This window comes from Poecile atricapillus, chromosome 4 (assembly GCF_030490865.1).
Source record: "Poecile atricapillus isolate bPoeAtr1 chromosome 4, bPoeAtr1.hap1, whole genome shotgun sequence".
Classification (NCBI taxonomy): domain Eukaryota; kingdom Metazoa; phylum Chordata; class Aves; order Passeriformes; family Paridae; genus Poecile; species Poecile atricapillus.
In genome coordinates, this window is record NC_081252.1 from 68258260 (window position 1) to 68276951 (window position 18692).

An 18692-nucleotide genomic window follows, 5' to 3' on the forward strand; every position below is an offset into this window, starting at 1 on the left:
CTGTACCATTATTTTAAATAGGAGTGAGTTGGATTTTATACTTCAGCAAATAAGAATATATTAATACATTTAGCCCAAATACAAGGTATTTTTATTTCTGTATTAAAAATACAATTTTTTTCCTTTGTGTTTTCCACCTAATTAGAGACATTAATTAATGCATAAGCACCATCAATTTCTTAAATCAGAAACAAAGCACACCAAATACTATAATGCATCTTGCCCTTTTATTGTGTTGTATTATAGACAAAGAGAAGTACAGAATAATCACTCATACAACCATAAAGTTGCAGTGTCACTCTGATCCCTTTGGGAGTCAAACAACATCCACTTGTCATTCATTCCACCTTTCTATCGTAACAAGCTGCATATATCAAAACTCTGAGCAACCATTTTTCTAAATGAAAACATGAACAAAAAACCCCAGTTCTTGTAACAGGACTTTGCAAGATTCTTTAGGCTACCAGCAGAATAAGCATGCACAGTAGCAATACCAAACCATAGACATGCTGCCCCCTGAAAAGGGGAGCTGTGCTGGAAAATTCACTGCTTCAGTGCTGGGACTCCATCTCCTGCAAAGAGCTGGCTCAAAAGCTGTGCATGACTTTGGTCCAAATATAAGTGGGAGTAAAGAAGCCAAAGGCTGGCATTTTGCAAGGAAGCTGTGTTAATCCCACTGTTTTCTTTGTCCAATAAAATGTGGTCTATGAGGAAAAGCTCCACTGCTCTAGTGATCGGTGCCACAGTGCAGAGTGATGCTACCAGAAGGGAGCTGTTGCTGTGTCATGCTGCTTGTCTTGCACACAAAACAGGTCCCAAGGACCTCTAAAGGGGTTTGCTGGAATACTACAAAGGACAAAGCAGAATTCTTATTTGAAATGCAGGTGCAAGGAAGCTTTTTCTTGCTGAGAACCACACGCCTTTCAAACAACTTTGGCAAAATATATGGTAACACACTCCTTTGTGTTACTGAGTATGACTGCACATGAAATAGTAAGTTGGCAGTGGGTCAAAGTTCCCTATTTCCCTGTGTTTGATGTTGTAGACAAAATGGGAGAGAAGCAGTTTGGAAACATACAGATAGCTTCCATTCTAATTCACTGAGCAGGCTGAGAGCAAAATATCAAAAATACGAGCCACTTATGGAAAGACAGACATACTGACAAGAATTAGTAAAATTACTTTGAAAACCACTTCTTTTTGTTGATCCTGCTCCAATATTCCAGTTTGCGTAAAAGTTTCTAGCTTGTACAACAATGCTTGAGCTGATACACAAATCTCTACTTTGGGGATGATGTTTTAAGCCAAACGAAAAAATCTATTATTATCAACAGGAACTTTCCACTTCCACGAACAGGGCCGTTTTCTGTTTTCCTTCCCAAAATAAAAAATGCAAACAATGAGAAAGGATTTGCTATTCTCTTACAAAGAGTAACAAGGCACAATCTTGTTGTCTATTACTATGACACTGCTCAAATTGTTTTGTTCTCTCTTGTCTCACACTGCAGCAGGAATAACATCAGCACTGTAACCCACCCTGAGTGCAGAGTCCATGCAAGAGCTAAGGACCATTTTGGTAGAATTTAAGTATTTCCCAAAATACAGTTTACAAGAGACTCCTGGGCAGGCAGGCATTGTGTGGGCTCTCTGCCAAAACTCTCTGTAGAGGCCAGTTTGAGTGGTTCAACCCAGCATGTGATTTGCTTAATGAAAGACACTTCTCCAGAAGATTTTGGCAGATGCAATCAGTTCAACTGCCAGGCAGTATTCATGTGATTACAAATGTTACTGATCACATTAGATACTTAATAAATCTCTCCAAAAAGATCACAGCTACTGTGTGGCTCTGAAGAAATTGAAATTGTGAAACAGATTACTGTGTTTGCTGTGCACTGGACTATTGATACAATTGGGGAACAAATCTCTTCCTCGGACTGCCAAGCAGTCTGTGATAACTATTAATTTCTATATAATGCCAAGTCTTCTTGTTTGTAAATGTTTATCTATGCATCATGGCAAAGTAGCTTCCTTATCATGTTAGTCTTCTACAAATACATTAAAAATTTTGACTTCACTGACTTTCACAGATCTATGGTAATTCACATAATCCACATAATAGAGTCTAAGGACAATTTTGGGCTTGAAATACCAAAAAAGCAGGATGCCATCCTTGTATAAAACCCTTAAGCAAGACTTTGGCACTGTTTCTTCTCTTGACATATCAGCAAATGCAATATCACACAGAGTAATGATAAACCACAACAAAGCAAGAATAATTGAACTGAGCTATACCTGTTTCTATAAAAATGCTTTTCCTTATGGTGGGGCACAACTTGCACTCTGTATCTTCCTGTAATTTACTGAACAGCATTTTAAAAATGAATAAATGTCCATTGGCCAAATCCCAGTGCTCATTTCAGTGTATTGCACGAAAGCAATCACACAGGCCTCTCTTTTCTGCTCTCAGGAGGAGGGTTTCTGTCTGGAAAAAAGAAACAACAAAACAAACAAAAAACCATGAAATCAAAGAACTGAATATATTGCTTTAAAAGAGTATATAATTGATTAGATCTAATCCCTCTGCACAGCTGTAGCCAAGGTGCTCTGCTGAGTGGAAAATCATAGTTATTAGTGCTGGTTTTCATCCAGAAAAAGTGATGAAATGAGTATATTCAGAACTGAGAGTGTTTTTATAGTTTGAATGTTTTCATTTTCATGGTTAACTTCTAGGGAGTAGAAATGTTATGTCAAAATTATTAAAGTGTCCTTTATAAACGCTGCAACAAATTCCACTTTCAACTGCACTGCTCTGAGCTCCTTGGAGGTGATTGATGGCTTCCTGTTGACGATGCCTTCAGTCCTGCATGGTTTAATTGCACCAGATAGCAAGTGCTGAAGAGCCAGTTGTGCTCTCAGTTACACTGCTGTGTCTCCAGAACAACTCTGAGTTGAATCCAGCTGTCAGTCTAACCCTGCTGCCTGAAACTCATAATCTATCGGGGCAGATCTAGGTCTGAGTGTGTGGTTCCTATTTCAATCTGAGTTAAATTACTGACAGTTGTTTTATTATCAGTACTCGAGCAAAAGCTTAAAAACCATTCCCAATATATATAGTTTAAAATTACTTGCTGTTGTAGTTGGAGCTTCTTAGTAGAAAAACATTTCCAAGCTTTTTTTCTCTGTATACAGGGGGGATAATTAATGACAGATATTTAAAGATATTCAAGTATAATTTATTTAATTGTGGTCAGATAACTTAAATATTTTGTGGATTCTTGTCACCCTTTCAGAGAAACAAAGGCTGAATCTTTTACTTAGCACCATTACTTCAGAAGCAAATTTCTTGTGAGAGGCAAAATTATTGGTGCAAGGAATTCACATCAGCAAGTGCAATTGTGACTGAAGAGAAACTTGTTCCTGAGCAAATATCTTGTGGTTTTCACCCTGTGGTCTGTGGTCCCTCAAGCAGTTTGCAGATTGACTTTGAAGAGCTTCTTGAGGGGAGAAAAAAAGAATTTAGCAGGCTTAAATTCAGTGTGAATGAGTTTCCCGTTTGCACTGCAAATGCAAACTGCAAAGAGGTTGAAACCCACTTGCTAAGAAATTATCTCAAAGCTCTGTGAAACAGCAAGGTCTTCAGCCTGCAGCATTCCTCTGACCTGATGCCTCCTGACACGTCAGAAACAGCAAAGGGCTAATTAGCAAAGGCAGCTTCCAAGGGAGTATCTGGGCCCTCCTGGGTGGGTCCTGCTGCCCTCCTGCCTTGCTTGGGCAGCAGCAGCTCTGTCCCCCAGCAGTGCCCACTCTCTGATACTCATTTCTTGTTCTCACACTGCTAGCTTGTGCAGGACAGGCTGTTTCAGAACGGCTTTTCCTCCCCTCCCCAGCCCTGTACACTCCTCAACTCAAACCTCTGACATCCACCTTTGCATTAAGGAGGGCTTGTTCACATTCCTTGCCTGCTTTCACTGATCAGCTTAGAGCAATGGCAGCGCTGTTCAACGCTGCTCCCCGCTTGCACAATGAAATCTTGGATGAGTGAATGCTCCCATTGTTGGGAGCCCAGGAGAAATCATAGAATCATCTTAACATCAAACAGGCTTATTGGATTTCACAGTAATGCCAACAAGCTGTCACTGCCACCACAAGCTCTGCCTGGGCATCACTCAGGACTATTTACAGGCAGGAAGAGCAGCTCTGGGAACACTCAAATGCAAACTGAAGGACTGTGAAATAGAGGTATCAATTACAAAAATTAATTGTGGCCTTGATGGCATTGGCTTAGAAAGTCCCTGATATGCAGGGGCAATTCTGCATGGGGCTTGCCCTTGTATCAACAATTTCTGAGATTGAGGAGTTACTCAGTGAAGTTATTTGTGTGTCAAACTTGAGAAATTATAGCTGGTCAGCATGAGCCAAGCATCAGCAGTGGAGTAAGGATATGCAAGCTCCACCTTTCAGAGTTTAGAAGGCCATGGTGTGCCATTTGTAGGGCTTTGGGTGCTGTATTTCACTTTAGTATCTCTGCATCACTCAATAACTTGTGTTTAACCAAAGCACCTCTGATAGAAAGCCCCTTGGAGAATCAATCCAAAGGACAGTAATACAGCCTTTATTTGCTAATAGAATTAAGCTCAGTTGTCTAAGGGTGGGTGATCTTACAAACAACTGGTTCTATTTGGTGATGTTCCTGTGCCCCTTGCTCTGTAACACTGGGAGCTCTCAGTCAATGCCTTGGCTTGTCAGGCCTGTCCAGGTCCTCACAGAAACAGAAATTCATCTTGTGGCACCCTGGGACAGCTTCTCCCTTTATATTCTGCCTCACCTCTTCCAAGGCAGCGCTGCTCTCTGGTGGGCTGCATCCTCAGTCCACTCTCCAGACAGAACAGACATCACAGACACATCTGAATATCTCTGTGGGTGGGATCAAGGAATTGTGCTGCCTCCACTGTGCTCAAAAAAATCTTTAACTTCCCACATAAAGCCTGTTGACAGTATAAGAACCAGCACAGCTGCAATTGCACCTGGTCTTGACATGTCATGTGTAGGTACAAAACATTTCATCTGACCCTAATCCAAACAGGTGGAGCTCTGCTATGCACCAGAAGAGCCCAGCACAGCTGCTGGAGGTACAGCCCCTCCACTGACACTTTACCACTTAAGAGTTATTTATTATTACTCCAGTGCATGGGAAACTTTGGGAATGTAACCCATACTCAGAACTTTGTCCTAATCAGTTTGCTATTGATAGCTCAAGAAAGCAGAAGTCACTCCAGCTCTATTGTGTCAGGTCTGACATAGCTGCCCAAGGTCACAAGAAACCAAAGGCAAAGCTGCATAATTGCCTTATGGTTTGAGACACATAATTGATTTATGTCCCTTTGGCTGGCTTTGCTGGGAATGACAATTTGAGTTGAGTGTGACTGTAAAGGAGCAAGGAGCCCTTCTCATGTGCCAAGAGAGATGGCCCTGCTCAAAATGGGGAGAGGTGGCACAAGACATGCATGGAGGGGTTTATTAGAGGAGAGAGACCTCCAGCCTCCTGCAAACTTCTGACAGCAGCAGAATCACTGTGGTAAACCCTACCCTAGCCAGTTTGCACATATCTACAAACCCACACATGTATGAATTACTAAAATTGGGGCATTTAATACACCCTCATTTTGTTCACTGAGACCTTTGGAGACTGGCATGTGAAGTGACAGAATCCCCTGTGTGCTGTGATAAATGCATGAAAAAAATGTGCTTCTCCTTTTTTCAGGAAGTTTCAATCCATGAGCAAAGCAGGTGTGTGTGTGCTTCCCTTTCCTCTGCCAGCCCTGCCTGCCACCTTCTCACTCTCCTGCTCATTTCTGCTCCTGCCCAGTGAATAGTCAGTCCACAGCTTGGAAGCAATGTTGTGAGGCAGAGAGAAAAATCATCTGTCTTGTTTTCCTCTCCTTCATACACCTTCTTTCCTTCTCCGTTTGGTGCAGGGGCTGTCTGAGCAATTCCTTAGGCTGTTATGCAAGAAGTCAGACTAGATGATCATTAATGAACCTCTGCAGACTGTGAAAAATAATCTGTGCTTGGCATAAACCTATTTGCTGGGATGGGAGTGAGTCAGCAGAGATGTCATGTCTGCTGTAGCCAGACAGGCAATCCTGGCCGCTGGGAGATAAAGGCTAAGGGAAATCATTCCTGCAGAAGCACATACCCTCGTGTCCAGGTTATACGCCGTCTTCTTTAGATCCTGCAACGCCCTCTGCATGAACTCGAACGCATGGCAGTCAACACAGGGACGGCCTGCGGAGAGAGCACAACAAAACATCACTGGCACAGCAGGAAATTCCGAGTTCAGCAGTACAGAGGAGGAATACTCAGAGACCTTGCCAGGAGAAAGTCCATCTTACCAGGCACCCACACCTGCACGTGTGTAAAATTAGGGCTAATTTTAATAATCTATCTTTGTGCAAATGTGAGAGGATCAGCAAAAACCACAGAGTACTTTGCTGTGTGTGCTTTTCTGAACGTGGCCCAGACTTGTCTCTGCCTGCTGTTTCAGCCCCCAGCCTCTCCCCTTAAAACTGAGATCCTTACCCCTTCTCAGACACAGGTTAATTCTCAATAGACACACTGAAAATAGCCGTTTGCAGTGGTTCAGGAACCAGACAGGCAGGTCTGCTTTTACAGGAGCTCTTACAGAGCAGCTTGGCAAGGGACAGTGCCAGATCTGTATTTGCTTCCTTTCACCTGCTGCTGTATTTTCTCTCTGCCAGGAATGCAAAGCATCCCACTGGCTCTGCAGCTGCTGCCAGTGTGTGTGCACAGAGGGGCAGGGCAGGGCAAACGCAGGGTGGAGGAGGAGGGGACTTGACAACAACTGAAATGGCTCACTTCTGAACCTGGCCTTTTCTGCTCTGCCAGGATTCACCATCTCTGGCTGCTTGAAGTTAATGATGTGTGAGTTTTCAGAAGAAGAAATTGCAGACACTGGAAGAGGTGCGGGGGGAATGGGGAAAGATAACATTTCACACTGATCACAGAGCCCCCATGTTGGGGGGAGTGCCGAAATCCTTGTCCACATGCAGCCGCCTGTGCTGCTCTAGCAAAGCAAAGAGGGTGCAAAGCTGCTGCTGAGATGGCTGAAGAGCTGCCTGGAGCCAGGGACCTGCTGAGCAGCACTGCAGCACCCATCTGTGCCTGGCACCCTGCTGCCAGCACGGCCTTCTGAGTTGTACCTGAAGGGAGGGAGCAGCCAGAGTGCTTGTCACTCCTCAGCAAGCCTTTCAGGGGTTTTGATCTATTCAGGGGGAGTTTCTCTCCCACCTGTCCTTCTCCATCTCCCCTCCATGCAAGTGACATCTCAGATCTGGGGATCAAGCCAGGGATTTAATTCCCAAGCTGTGAGGAGATGCAAATTCCCCACCTCGATCAGAACAGCATTCCTCACAAAGACTCTGCCTCTCCAGGCACAGGAGTAGTGACATGATGGTTTTGAGCACACTTTAAAGACACTCAACCCCCTTCTACTTTCAGTATTTCAGTAATTTAATTGTTTCCACTCCAGATCATGAAACAGAGCCCTTAGAAAAACCTCCATGCTCAGACTGCTGTCAGCAATCCATCATTTGCTCAGTGTCATGCCCTGCTCCTTCCCCTCACTCTGGTCTGCTCAGAAACACCCTGTCCTAGCTCCACCTCAGGGAGGTGCTGCATGCCCTGAAGTGCTGACAAGCACCAAAGTGTTCTCAAAATCAGAACCTGAGGGAGAAAAAAAATTAAAAAAAAAAAAAAATTAAAAATCTAGCTGATAAATGAATGTCTCCTGCTTCTGCAGTGGGGAGAAAGCACTTTTGAGGAGAGCCATGTATTCCAGAATCTGCCACTGCTTGTCACGGAGAAAGTCTTCCCAGGCCTTGGTGAAAGCTGTAATGGGATGGTTGTGTGGGATCATTCACTGGTATTTATGACAGCCAAGTGCTCCTTTATGGACAGGGATGTACTAGTGGAATGGCACAAGCATGCCAAGTGGTAATTTCACTTCTTCCAGCCCTGGGAAAGCAGGTGCCCTGGTATCAAAGCATCCTCTGCAGCAGAAGGGCAGTGGCACAGAGCACACCTGCTTGTGCAGCTCTGGGTGTCCTGAATCAGCACCTGCAAAGCTCCTAACACAGCACTGCCCTCCAGAGTCAGAGTGCACATGCAGCCAGTTTCACCACATAACAGGATATTCACTCCTCAATGTCATTTCTTGGCCTGTGCTCTGAGCTGGAGGGTCCTTCTCCAGGCACTGCTGTCTCTGGGTCAGGTCAGCATCCCTGCCAGCTGCGAGCCAGTAGCCAATGGCAGATACTTGAGGAAGATATAAGAATAAGTGTCTAGCAATGTTCTTCTAGCTTGCCAGGGTGCTGGAGGATATCCTGTGTCTGGCTGGTGTTTCTACATCTGATAAACCCTCCATGATTTTTTCTCACATTATTTTACACTGTTGCTTCCTGAATCCATGTAAACTTTTGTCATCTGCAACATCCTGTGGCAATGAGTTCCACAGCTCAGCTATTCTCTGAGTGAACAAAATACCATTCCTGTCTCCTCTGAAGTTGACATCTGCTGCTTTCATTTCCTGCCTCTAATTTTTGCAATGGAAGAAATGGTTATTAAATAATGACCAGCTTTGTCCCACTTATGCTTTGATGCTCTCCATCACTCTCTGCCTTGGTCTGCTTTCCAGAATGAAGAGCTGAGCTGCTAAGCTGGCCTGTCTAGGTGGATTTGATCTCTCTTCATGCCCACAATATTTTCAGCAAGGTGCCCATGGACATCTCCCCAACAGAAGTATGTCTAAGCATCTGTTTTGCCAAACAAATCTAAATATGTGCTGCTGCAATTAGGAGCAATCCCACTGTGCTTTCTGACCTTGGCTATGGCATCTCACACTTCCACTTGCTCACAGCAGGAGTGACAATGCAGCTCCTCCATCACTGGATCTGATGCAGCCGGATCACTGACTTTTTCCCCCAGAGGAGATCCTGAACACCCAAGATCTGGGGCCAGGACAAGAAACAGTGCAAGGAGAGGAGGCCAGGTTGTGGAGAAAAGGGCAGAGGCAGCACAGGCTTATATCAGCTTAAAGCAGTCATGAACCCAAATCTTAAGTCACATCATAGCAAAGTGTAGCAGAGTGCTATTAATTCCTTGCTGACAGCTGGAAACAGACTATCATTCATAGGGAGATTTAACAGGTCTGTGGATTAACATAATGAGAATTATCAAGAGGCAGCTATAACTCTTTAAATGAGTCCTGTCAGCAGAAAGACTGTATGTGTCTTTGTGAGTTTTGGGAAAAGTAGGGGAAGAGGAAAAATGTTTCTTGGCTTCTTCTTGGTAAAAAACTGGAACTGAAAGCACCATGTAAGTCTAATTTACTTTTCCTTGCATACACTTTGTGTTTTTCTTTGTATTTCATGCACCTTAGCTAATGAAAACAGACTGGCCACTTCTGGTCTTCAGATTCCATATTTTGGCTTTCATAGTGGGTGATCTGGGCTATAAATGCAGTGGGAGGTTGGGGAAATTATTTTTTTCTGGTGGATTGCAGAGGACTTTAAAGAAAATAATCTGCGAGTATTAGTAGCACCACTTCAAACTTGAAGAGTCTTTTGCATATGCTAAGTGCTGTGAATAAAGTATAAGGACACAATTAATCACTGCTAATTGGAATTATGCATAAAAAGCTGTGCCTGGCTGTGTGACTGGCAGAGAGCAGGGGATGGTGCCCTGAGCCAGATCTCTGTGCCACACACAGGACAGGATCTCACTGCAGTGCTAAAGAGATCTGTGACTCACTCTCATGCTCCTCTCCTGTGACTCCTGCACCTCCCACACTTGTACGGAGCATTTCTGCCCCTGTCCTGCTCATGATGCTGCAGGAGGGACACATTCCTCCCACCAGGTGGGAGAGAGAGACGGTGTGGTCCTTGTGGGAATGTTCCTGCTAAGGGCGTGCTGCCAGCGCCATGTCACACACCTGGGAACTGAGAAAAGCATTGAGCACCACACTGTTCTAACCTGCAGGAGGACACTACATATGGTCCATGTCCATCCTATAGCCCTGTTAAGAACATGCACTAGAGACCCCTTTCCCCTCTGGGTCATCCAGGGTCCCACAGCCAGCAGCTTGCCTGGGCTGACAGGAAGGACTTTAGTGCCAGCAATGGGGAAATCATGTACTCGTGCTGCAGAGGCTGTGCCTCCTAAATGGCTCTGTGCCCTCTAAATGGGTCTGTGCCCCCTAAATGGGTCTGTGCCCTCCTCTAAATGGGTCCGTGCCCCCTAAATGGGCCTGTGCCCTCTTCTAAATGGGTCCGTGCCCCCTAAATGGGTCTGTGCCCATGGGGATCAGCTCCTTGATGAGACACAGCCAGTGCAGCATCAGGAAGGAAAAGATCCAGGAGTGTCTGTACTAGATCACATCAAAGTGAGTGCCCGACCCAGTGTCCAGTCTCCCACGATCTACGTCTCTTGAGGAATACTGGAAGTCTGGGAGCATTCCCAAGTCTCAAGAGTATGGGATAGCTCCACTCTGGAACAGTCAGCTCTGTCTTCCAGATAGACAACTGGCCTCCTATCATGGACACAAGTGTTCCAGGGTCCATCCCAGCAGCTTACTGGTGGAGTCATGTCTCCATGCCAGGGTGCATCCCTGGGCACTGTTACAGATGAGACCCTCATGGCCAGCAATGAGAACAGGGCAAGTCTGGAGTCATTCCCAAAGGCCCTCCCAGGTCTCAGGAACATGCTAAGGCAGCTCCTGAGCCAGAAGTAATACTACTGTATCTAACAGCCCTTTCTAGGATTCTTTTTCCTTTAATTTAACCAATCAGTTCCGCAATCTCAAGTGAATATTTAGCATCCACAATGTCCAAAGGGAAGAGTTTCACACGTTAACCATCAGGAAGAGCCCTAACAGGCAAAGGAAGGTGTCTGGAGCATTTAGTTGCTATGCAGCACTTGTTGTCATCCCAACAAGTGGCTGAGGAGCATCAGGAGTTCCTTGTGGCTTTAAAACTCTGTCCCTGGAGCAGCCCAAAACAATTTACAATCCAAAATCAGCTGACAGCCTTGGCTTCTTACTCCTGGCCTGGTCTCAGACAGAAATAGCATTATGCTTTTGTAGCAATGCTTACAGCCTCTGCTCCTTGGGATGGGGCAGTGTGTCTCTGCAGGAACACTGCCACAGAAACACTCTGACCTGCCCTTCATTCCACACTCCTACATTCAGGAGTAAGAAAAGACAAGGAATCTCCCTCAAAGGCTGTTCAAGGGACTCCACAGCCTGGCTAGAGGATGGCAATAAGATGGAAAAAAACTCCTTGTTACTGTAAGAAGGATGGGACAGACTTTTTTTGCAGGGCCTGTTGTGATAGGTCAAGGGGTAATGGTTTTGAAATAAAAGAGGGTCAATTAAAATTAGTTAAGGAAGAAGTTTTTTACTGTGAGAGTGGTGAGCCACTGCATAGGTTGCTCAGGGAGGTGCTAGATGTCCCATCCCAGGAAATGTTCAAGGTCAGGTTGAACTTGACTCTGAGCAAGTTGATCAAATTGAAGATGTCCCTGCCCATGGCAGAGGGTTGGACAAGATGAGCTCTAAAGGGCCCTTCCCAGCTTTCTAAGGTTTTATAATTCTGTGAGTCTTGGGTCAGAAGCCCTGGCCAAGAGTTTTGTTCTACAGTTCAAATGGGAGCTTTTACTACACAAGTAGAACAAGAGACCACTGTATGCATTTTCCCAAAGGTGTTGACTTGCCTCTGATAACATAGACACACAAAGTGTACATACAATTTATTTTCCAAGCCTGATTTTCTCTTTGAGGAGATAAAATGGACTACTCATGACAAAATTTACGAGAATTAATGAATTCCTAGGAAAGAAACACACAAAATAGCATTGAGGTCTGGTTTAGAACAGACCAAAACTTAGTCCTAAGAAAAAAAATAAGAAAAAAAAAAAGAGAATGGAAAAAGAGGGAAACTCAATATCAAAGTTCCATTAGTTCAAAAGTCATATCAAATATCAAAAGTCCATTAATTCCATCTAATGGAATTAATTGAGAATAAAATGCAGTGACAAAATCAGACCTTACATTAAATATTTTGATAGTCATATAAAAAGATAGCTGTGATACAAAGTAAGCATGACTAAGAACTAGAGATTTGTTTTTATGCAATTATCTTTCTTTGTTTTTTGTTTTTTTTTTTTCCCCCAGAGGATATTTTATGTTTCTAATGAATGGCTACTTCCCACTTGCTGTCACCCCGAGAACATTGGCTCCACCCCCTAATAACTTTGAACCTCATTTTGGAGCTGAGAAAGTTTAGAGACTTACTCAAAATGACAGAGGAAGCTCATATACAGCTGTGATCCAAATTGAAGAGCTCCCAGCTCTATGGTGTGCTCAAGCCAGTCTGTCATATTTATTTATTTTTAAGGTTTGCAGGATTTCAGAAATTTATATTTGCTTTACAAATGCACTGTTTGGGTAAACATCCCCTGTGTTGATTTGTAGTATAAGAAAGTTGATCTTGACCTATTGTTCCAACCAAATACTAAAATAAGCAAGATGCAGTGCCCCAGCAGAAATACACACAAATTTTCTTCTAACAATACTCAAACTAGTAAGGACATCATATGTATTGTGGCAAATCTATGTGTATCAATTAAAACTACCTAGAGAAACCAAACTCTCAAGGAGCACATCTGAAAGACCTACAAGCAAAGAGCTCGAGCACAAGTTCAAATGAAAATTAAGAGTACGCAGCTAGCATTTATTTTTTTTTCCCCAAAATAACTACTAATCCTTTGCTTGCTTGCTGTTCCTCTGACTGTTGTTTTCATGTGGTTCGCTGACACAAACTCATCCTTTCTCCCTGGTTAAGCAGGCACCACCCAGTTTCCCGGAGCGGCTGCAGCAGGTACCTACTTTCGGCAGGAATGGCATTCCCGGAGTCCTGGGCAGCCGCCCCCAGGCTGGCGCTGAGCAGGCAGAGCACCGAGAGCAGCAGGATTCCCGCACGCACCTCACCCCAGGCACACGGCATTGCTCCCATCAATATTCGAGCTGTCGGCCCTGCCTGGAACGAGGAGAAGCAGTGGAAAATCAGCGGGTGCTCCCTGCACGCTGCTGACAAAGAAGTGGATGGGATATGATAAGCGCAGAGCCCGCTCGCACACGGCGCTGCCGGACACGCCCTGGGCTCCAGGGGTGCCCCAAGGACCAGCCTGGCCAGTACCTGATCTTCCTCCTCCTCCTCCTCCTCCTCCCCTGCGGGCCGGACCCTTGGAGCAGCTGTGGCGAGCAGGCGAGGCTCCAGCAGCCACTCCGAGCATGCGTTCCTCCTGCATCCCCCCTTCCCTGATTAGGGTCATTGCCATGGAGATTCGCTATGGCAACACCGAAAAACTGGAGCTGCCAAGGGGAGCAGAGGATTTAAAGGGACCACGATGCGATGGATGGTCACTGCTGTACTCCTCCTCTGCTCCCAAAGGCCGTGCCCTCCCCTTGGCAGACACTGCTGCTGTCCCCCACCTGAGACAGTCTGGGGCAATTTTTGTGTTTGTTGCTGTTATTCCCGAAGGGACTGTGCTGAAATACACAGCTCCCGTCCCTTGCTTTGCTGTAACTCAATTAAAGTGAGATTTCATTCTGCGAGGTATCAAATGAGAGGAAAATTCAGAAGTTCGCTTGGAGAAATTAAGTTGCAGGGCCTGCTGATGGTACCCTGTACTTTGGGAAAGAATCCATTATGGTCTTTATTTAACTACACTGAAAATGAGGCCTTGTGGACAACAGCACCCCCGGCAGTATGAAAACATATGAAACCATGAAAACAGATCCTGCACAGCATCACGTTAGGGTAACCATGAAAAAAGCCCAGCCAAAACCTACACACTACAAAAGTTTAAGGATGCTCTCTTCAAGCTCACCTTTTGATCTGGGATCAGCCCATCTGCTAATAGGTTGTGTCCTGACAAAGTTAAAGCAGGAAGCTTCCTGGACAGGGAATTCTGTGCAAGCACCTGGCTGAAACCAAGCATTCAGACAGGGGAGGTGACACCTTATGGAAAAGACAAAGAGATGCTCTAACACCTGCCTGCTTTCCCCAGAGCATGACTAAAGGCTCATTTTGCAACACAACTGCTCAATTCATGGCTTTGTTGTTCACTCACAGAAGGACATTCCATCCCCTTTCACCAAAGAGAGGCTCCAGCCTTCCTGGGCTGTACGGAATAGCCACTCTGCCAGGCTGTGGAGGTATCAGTCTTCCCAGACATAGACATAGTTTATCCTTGCTTTCTTCAGCCCTAGAGACTCCCACCAGCACTGCACCCTGCTTCTACTTCACTTGTTCCCATGGCTTCCTCAGAATTGCCTCTTACAGCCCTCCCTTCGATGCTTGTGCTTTTGGATCAGGTGAGTTTAAAACTCCTCTCACAGGACTTTCTGGCACAGTGGATGTGCCTCTCTTGCAAGAGAGGATGTTGCAGGGGGCAGCCCAGAGTTATGGAAGCAATTCCTACAAGAATGACATAATGCCAAATTTTTAGCCCACAGTGCCACTGAAACTCAAATTCCCTTGTGTGGAAGGTCCAGCTGAAGGTCTCAGCCACTGGGATTTTCATGAGGTGAGTCTGGGCACACATATGCACCAAAATGTCTCCACTGGCTTTATGAGAAGCTGAGGCTCCTAATCCAAGCTCTGATGCTGGATGCCTGAAGTGAGGCTGTGTGAGATGCACCAGTTTTACATTGTTTGTCTCATCCCAGGCCTCAGACAACAGGCTGCGTAGGAGCCAGGATATAAACAAATATTATATGGCTTGACTGTACACTCATCTAGAGCTGGTCACACAGTCTAGCCCTGATCTTCAGTTTTGAATAATAGCAAATGGAAATTCTGGCACAAAATCCAAAATCCTCACATTTCCATCCATCCTGGCATATGAGTTTCTTGCCCTTACCCTCATTATGGTCCCATAGCTATAACCTACTTTTTATACATGAGTTTCAAGAAAGGGACAGGAAGGAATTACCTACAGGTGCAATAACCTTTGATAAGGTAGAAAGCACTGTTTGTTTTAATATTTTTTCAAGGTATCAATGTAGCTTTTCCTAAAATTCTAAGTATTGTGATATCTGCAGTAGGGCATTCTGTAGCCACCACCTAAATGGGTACAAGGTGTAATTTCAGTGTCACTTATACTACTAAGCTTAAAATACTGTCCTTTTTTCTTACTTCATTTATTTTTTTCTCTTACTTTTTTTTGCTTTTTTTTTTTTTTTTTTCTCAGTTCAAATATAAAACAACTAGACATCACACTTACAGAGTCTGGCCACTTTTTGTGTCAAATGCCAGGGTCTTTAAGAAACATGAAAAAATTTCCAACTCCTCCTGCTGACAGAACCATGTGGTCCAAGACGTGGTTCTCAATTCACAGAGAACAGGAGCCAGTCTGCATGGAAAAGTTCCAGAAATCTGTGCTATTTTCTCACCTCCAACAAAGCTGAAGAGGAGAGACACATGAAAACATTTGCACGACTTGCTTAGCTATTACATCCACTATTGGCTATCACCATAGCTAAGGGATACCAGCCCTAAATTAATTCTGGAAGATGAGAAAATTCCAAGAGATTCACAGAAGTTCATTTAGTGTCTGAAGAACGTCATAGTGAATCCCAGAGAGCTGTCAGAAACATTTTTACTTAATTTCCTTTTTCTACAGAGAATACACACATAATAATTGTTTGCTAAAAGAGAAAAAGTTTCCTCCAAAGCAATCAGAATGTTCAGGCATTTAAAGGGAAGATGATTAGTAAGGATAGACATCTGGTCACTTCCTTGGAAAATTTCATATTGATTCCTAAGTGTTACATGTATTGAAAGTTACATCATTGAAGTGGGGGAAGAAAATTTATATATCCAGTTAAAATGGCTTACATTAAAGGCCTGAATTGAATATGTGTGCATAAAAGGAAGATGCAAGCAAAGGTTCTGGTTTCAGAGCTAACTCTATTATTACAGCCATGGGCACACATGGCAAACAGGGCAGTTAATCCCAGCCTAACATGAAGTTCTACATTGTTGCCTACCCGCATGACCATCCACCCTTTGCTGGATTCAAACAGATAAAAAACCACAGGCACAGAACAATCTGCATCTGGTGACTTTTACAACAGAATGGCAGGAGAATAACACCAGGCACAACCCCAGAGAGGCCAAGACACAAAAACAGATACAAGCAGTATGAAACATAAATAACAGCAAGAAAGCACCCTTTAAACACAAGGGGAGTAAATTAAGGGAGACAAAACCCAAGGGAAGAGTTTATTCTCTGTTCAGCAGAAGGGGAAGATTAATCAAGTTGATGCCTTGAAAAGTGATACAGAACTAAGCATCTCTTTTATCTACCAGTGAAAATAAAGTGAGCTAGCGAGCAGAAGGCTCACACAACTAATACCAGTGAACATGTTTTAGGTAAAAACATTTAGCAGAAATTTCCTCTGGTTACTAATGCTTGTAGGTTTGTGATAGGTCCCTTTTCTATGTTTTGATCTACCTGGAGCTCTCTTTTTACTCAGGGCTATCACCAGACCTACCACAGGAGAGTGAAAGAACATACAGCAGCCACCATCAGCAATTACTGCTGAGGGCTCAGGGAAGATGTGACTTATGCCAGTCTTTGAAAAGGGTAAGTGCTGTGGCTGTGTTTAAAATGAAGAAGAGAATTGGAAAACAAAACACAAGCCAATTTACCATCCATGCCTGAGAATGTTTTGGAAGCAATAATCCACCAAAATTTTGTAAGAGTTTGAAAAACAAGAACTGGAATTGCAAACAAGAGCTATTTGTCAAGAATCAAGTCAAACTAGTTTGGTATCCTTCTGTGACAGGATAACAGGCTTTGCAGATAAGGAAAGACAAACTTAATTTCAGGGCAAGCTCTACTGTGTAATACAGCATTGTCAGAAGCAAACTAAGTAAACATCTCTGAGGCCAGCAAAACTGGCTGGGTCACTGCTGAGAGTCAGCAGTGGGTCACTGTCCCCATGGGAAGATGTAGCACATCAGGACTGCAGTGATTCAGTTCAAGGGTTATTTAGCATTTCATTAGACAACTGGATAATGAGTAAGCAAAGTGGTTATTTGAGATGTAACTTCAGCCCAGAGCTTATAAACAATGCTGGGGGAGAGGCAGACAAGCTGGAATAAAGGGTCTAAAAACCAAATGAAATTTTATAAAAATGAGAATGAGGTGTTGCCCTTCATCAGGATTAATCAACAGCTAATATTTGGAATGGGGAACAGCCTATTGAGTGCCACTTCTATGGTGAAGCTAGGGAGTCACAAGCTAAAAAGGATTTATAATATTGTGTCATTCTCCCCAAAAATACAATTATACTGGGACATACAAAAAAGAAATGCAAGAGCTTAAGCTGCCTTCAGCACAGGGCCTGAGCTGCAGTGCTGTGCCTGGTTTGGTCACTGCAGTACTAGGAACTATCAGAGCAGAAATAACCACAGGTTTAAATGGCATCCAGAAGGCACAACCAAAGTCCCTAGGAAACTTCTTAATAATGAGGATGGCACTGGGATGGATTTTCTGCAGAAGGAAGGGGAATATTTAAGTCTGCAGGTATAAATGAGACATTGTTTGGGAATGGCATTGGTATAGTGGCCCTGCATAAAGACAAGGGAAGAACTGAGAGATTTCTTATTGATACCTTTCCCTTCCTGTCTCTCCTAATTCTGTGATTAAGAATAATTTTGTTCCCCAGGCAGTCATTCCAGCTCTCTGTGTTGTGGTTCCTGCACAAGCACAGATACCCCTGGGAGAAATTCATTGCCCTTGTGCAGCATATGAAATTCAGACTAATTATTTCTCCTCCCTCAATTATCAGGGCAAAGGAAATGTTTTTTCTGGTTTAAGCAAGTACGATTTCAGAATATTCCCATTCTGGGATGGGTCAGTGATAAGGCAATTCAGAGACATTTGGCTGTAGGGCAGTTGGTAGGGCCCACAGTTTCTTAATCTGCCTTTAAACAAGTAAACCACAACCTTGCCAGTGAATTAAGAAATGAGAGGCTGGTGCGCTGTTTGACATTTTAGCCCACAAACAGAATGAATTGTATTTTTTTTTTTTCTGACAGCCATCTCAGGCCTGAGAAGGACTGAAAATAAAACCACCATATACTTACCTTGTCCCTCATGCTATGAGATAATGATTCATCTTTGCTTGATGGCTCAGGATTTTCTTTAAACACTAAGTCAGAGGTTTGGCGAGGGGAAAAATCTCCCTCGTGAAATGACCGATTTGTTCTTGGCATCATTGCTTGACAAGTTCCTTATCTTAGAGCTTCCTGGAAAACCCTTCAAGAGTCTGACCACAAACTGAACCTTGGTCAGACTGCAAGGCTTTGAGATGCTGAAGCTGTCCCAACAAAGTCCATGTGGCATTGCAAAATGGGAATGTGTTTGCAAATGGAGTACAATAGAAATTTAACTTTAAGATCCTTTAGTGTAGGAACAAGTCAACTCCAAGAGGCCTCTTTGACCACAGTCTAAGATGTAGGAAAGCACCCAGGTTTGATCAGTTCTCCAGAAATCAACTGAAGCCAAGTGTCACAAGCATCTTTAAACACTTTCAAAAGCTT

General features: G+C 43.9%; 1 protein-coding gene across 1 annotated transcript; it reads right to left on the minus strand.

Moving 5' to 3' along the window:
• Positions 1-205: 205 nt before the first annotated feature.
• Positions 206-13382, minus strand: NICOL1 (NELL2 interacting cell ontogeny regulator 1). Its single transcript, XM_058838977.1, has 4 exons — positions 13272-13382; positions 12962-13112; positions 6197-6285; positions 206-2482 (listed from the first exon to the last, which is right to left on the minus strand). The coding sequence occupies exons 2-4, from the start codon at positions 13086-13088 to the stop codon at positions 2417-2419; spliced, it is 282 nt and encodes a 93-aa protein (XP_058694960.1). The 5' UTR covers positions 13089-13112; positions 13272-13382; the 3' UTR covers positions 206-2416.
• Positions 13383-18692: the final 5310 nt, after the last annotated feature.

Bases quoted from the DNA above. Each gene is read 5' to 3' on its own strand.
- NICOL1 (XM_058838977.1), bottom strand. From the start codon at position 13,088: ATGGGAGCAATGCCGTGTGCCTGGGGTGAGGTGCGTGCGGGAATCCTG. The intron at 6,286-12,961 runs GTAGGTACCTGC...CTCTCTCCGCAG, and splicing joins GAATGCCATTCCTGCCGAAA to GCCGTCCCTGTGTTGACTGC. The intron at 2,483-6,196 runs GTATGTGCTTCT...TCTTTTTTCCAG, and splicing joins CGTATAACCTGGACACGAGG to ACAGAAACCCTCCTCCTGAG.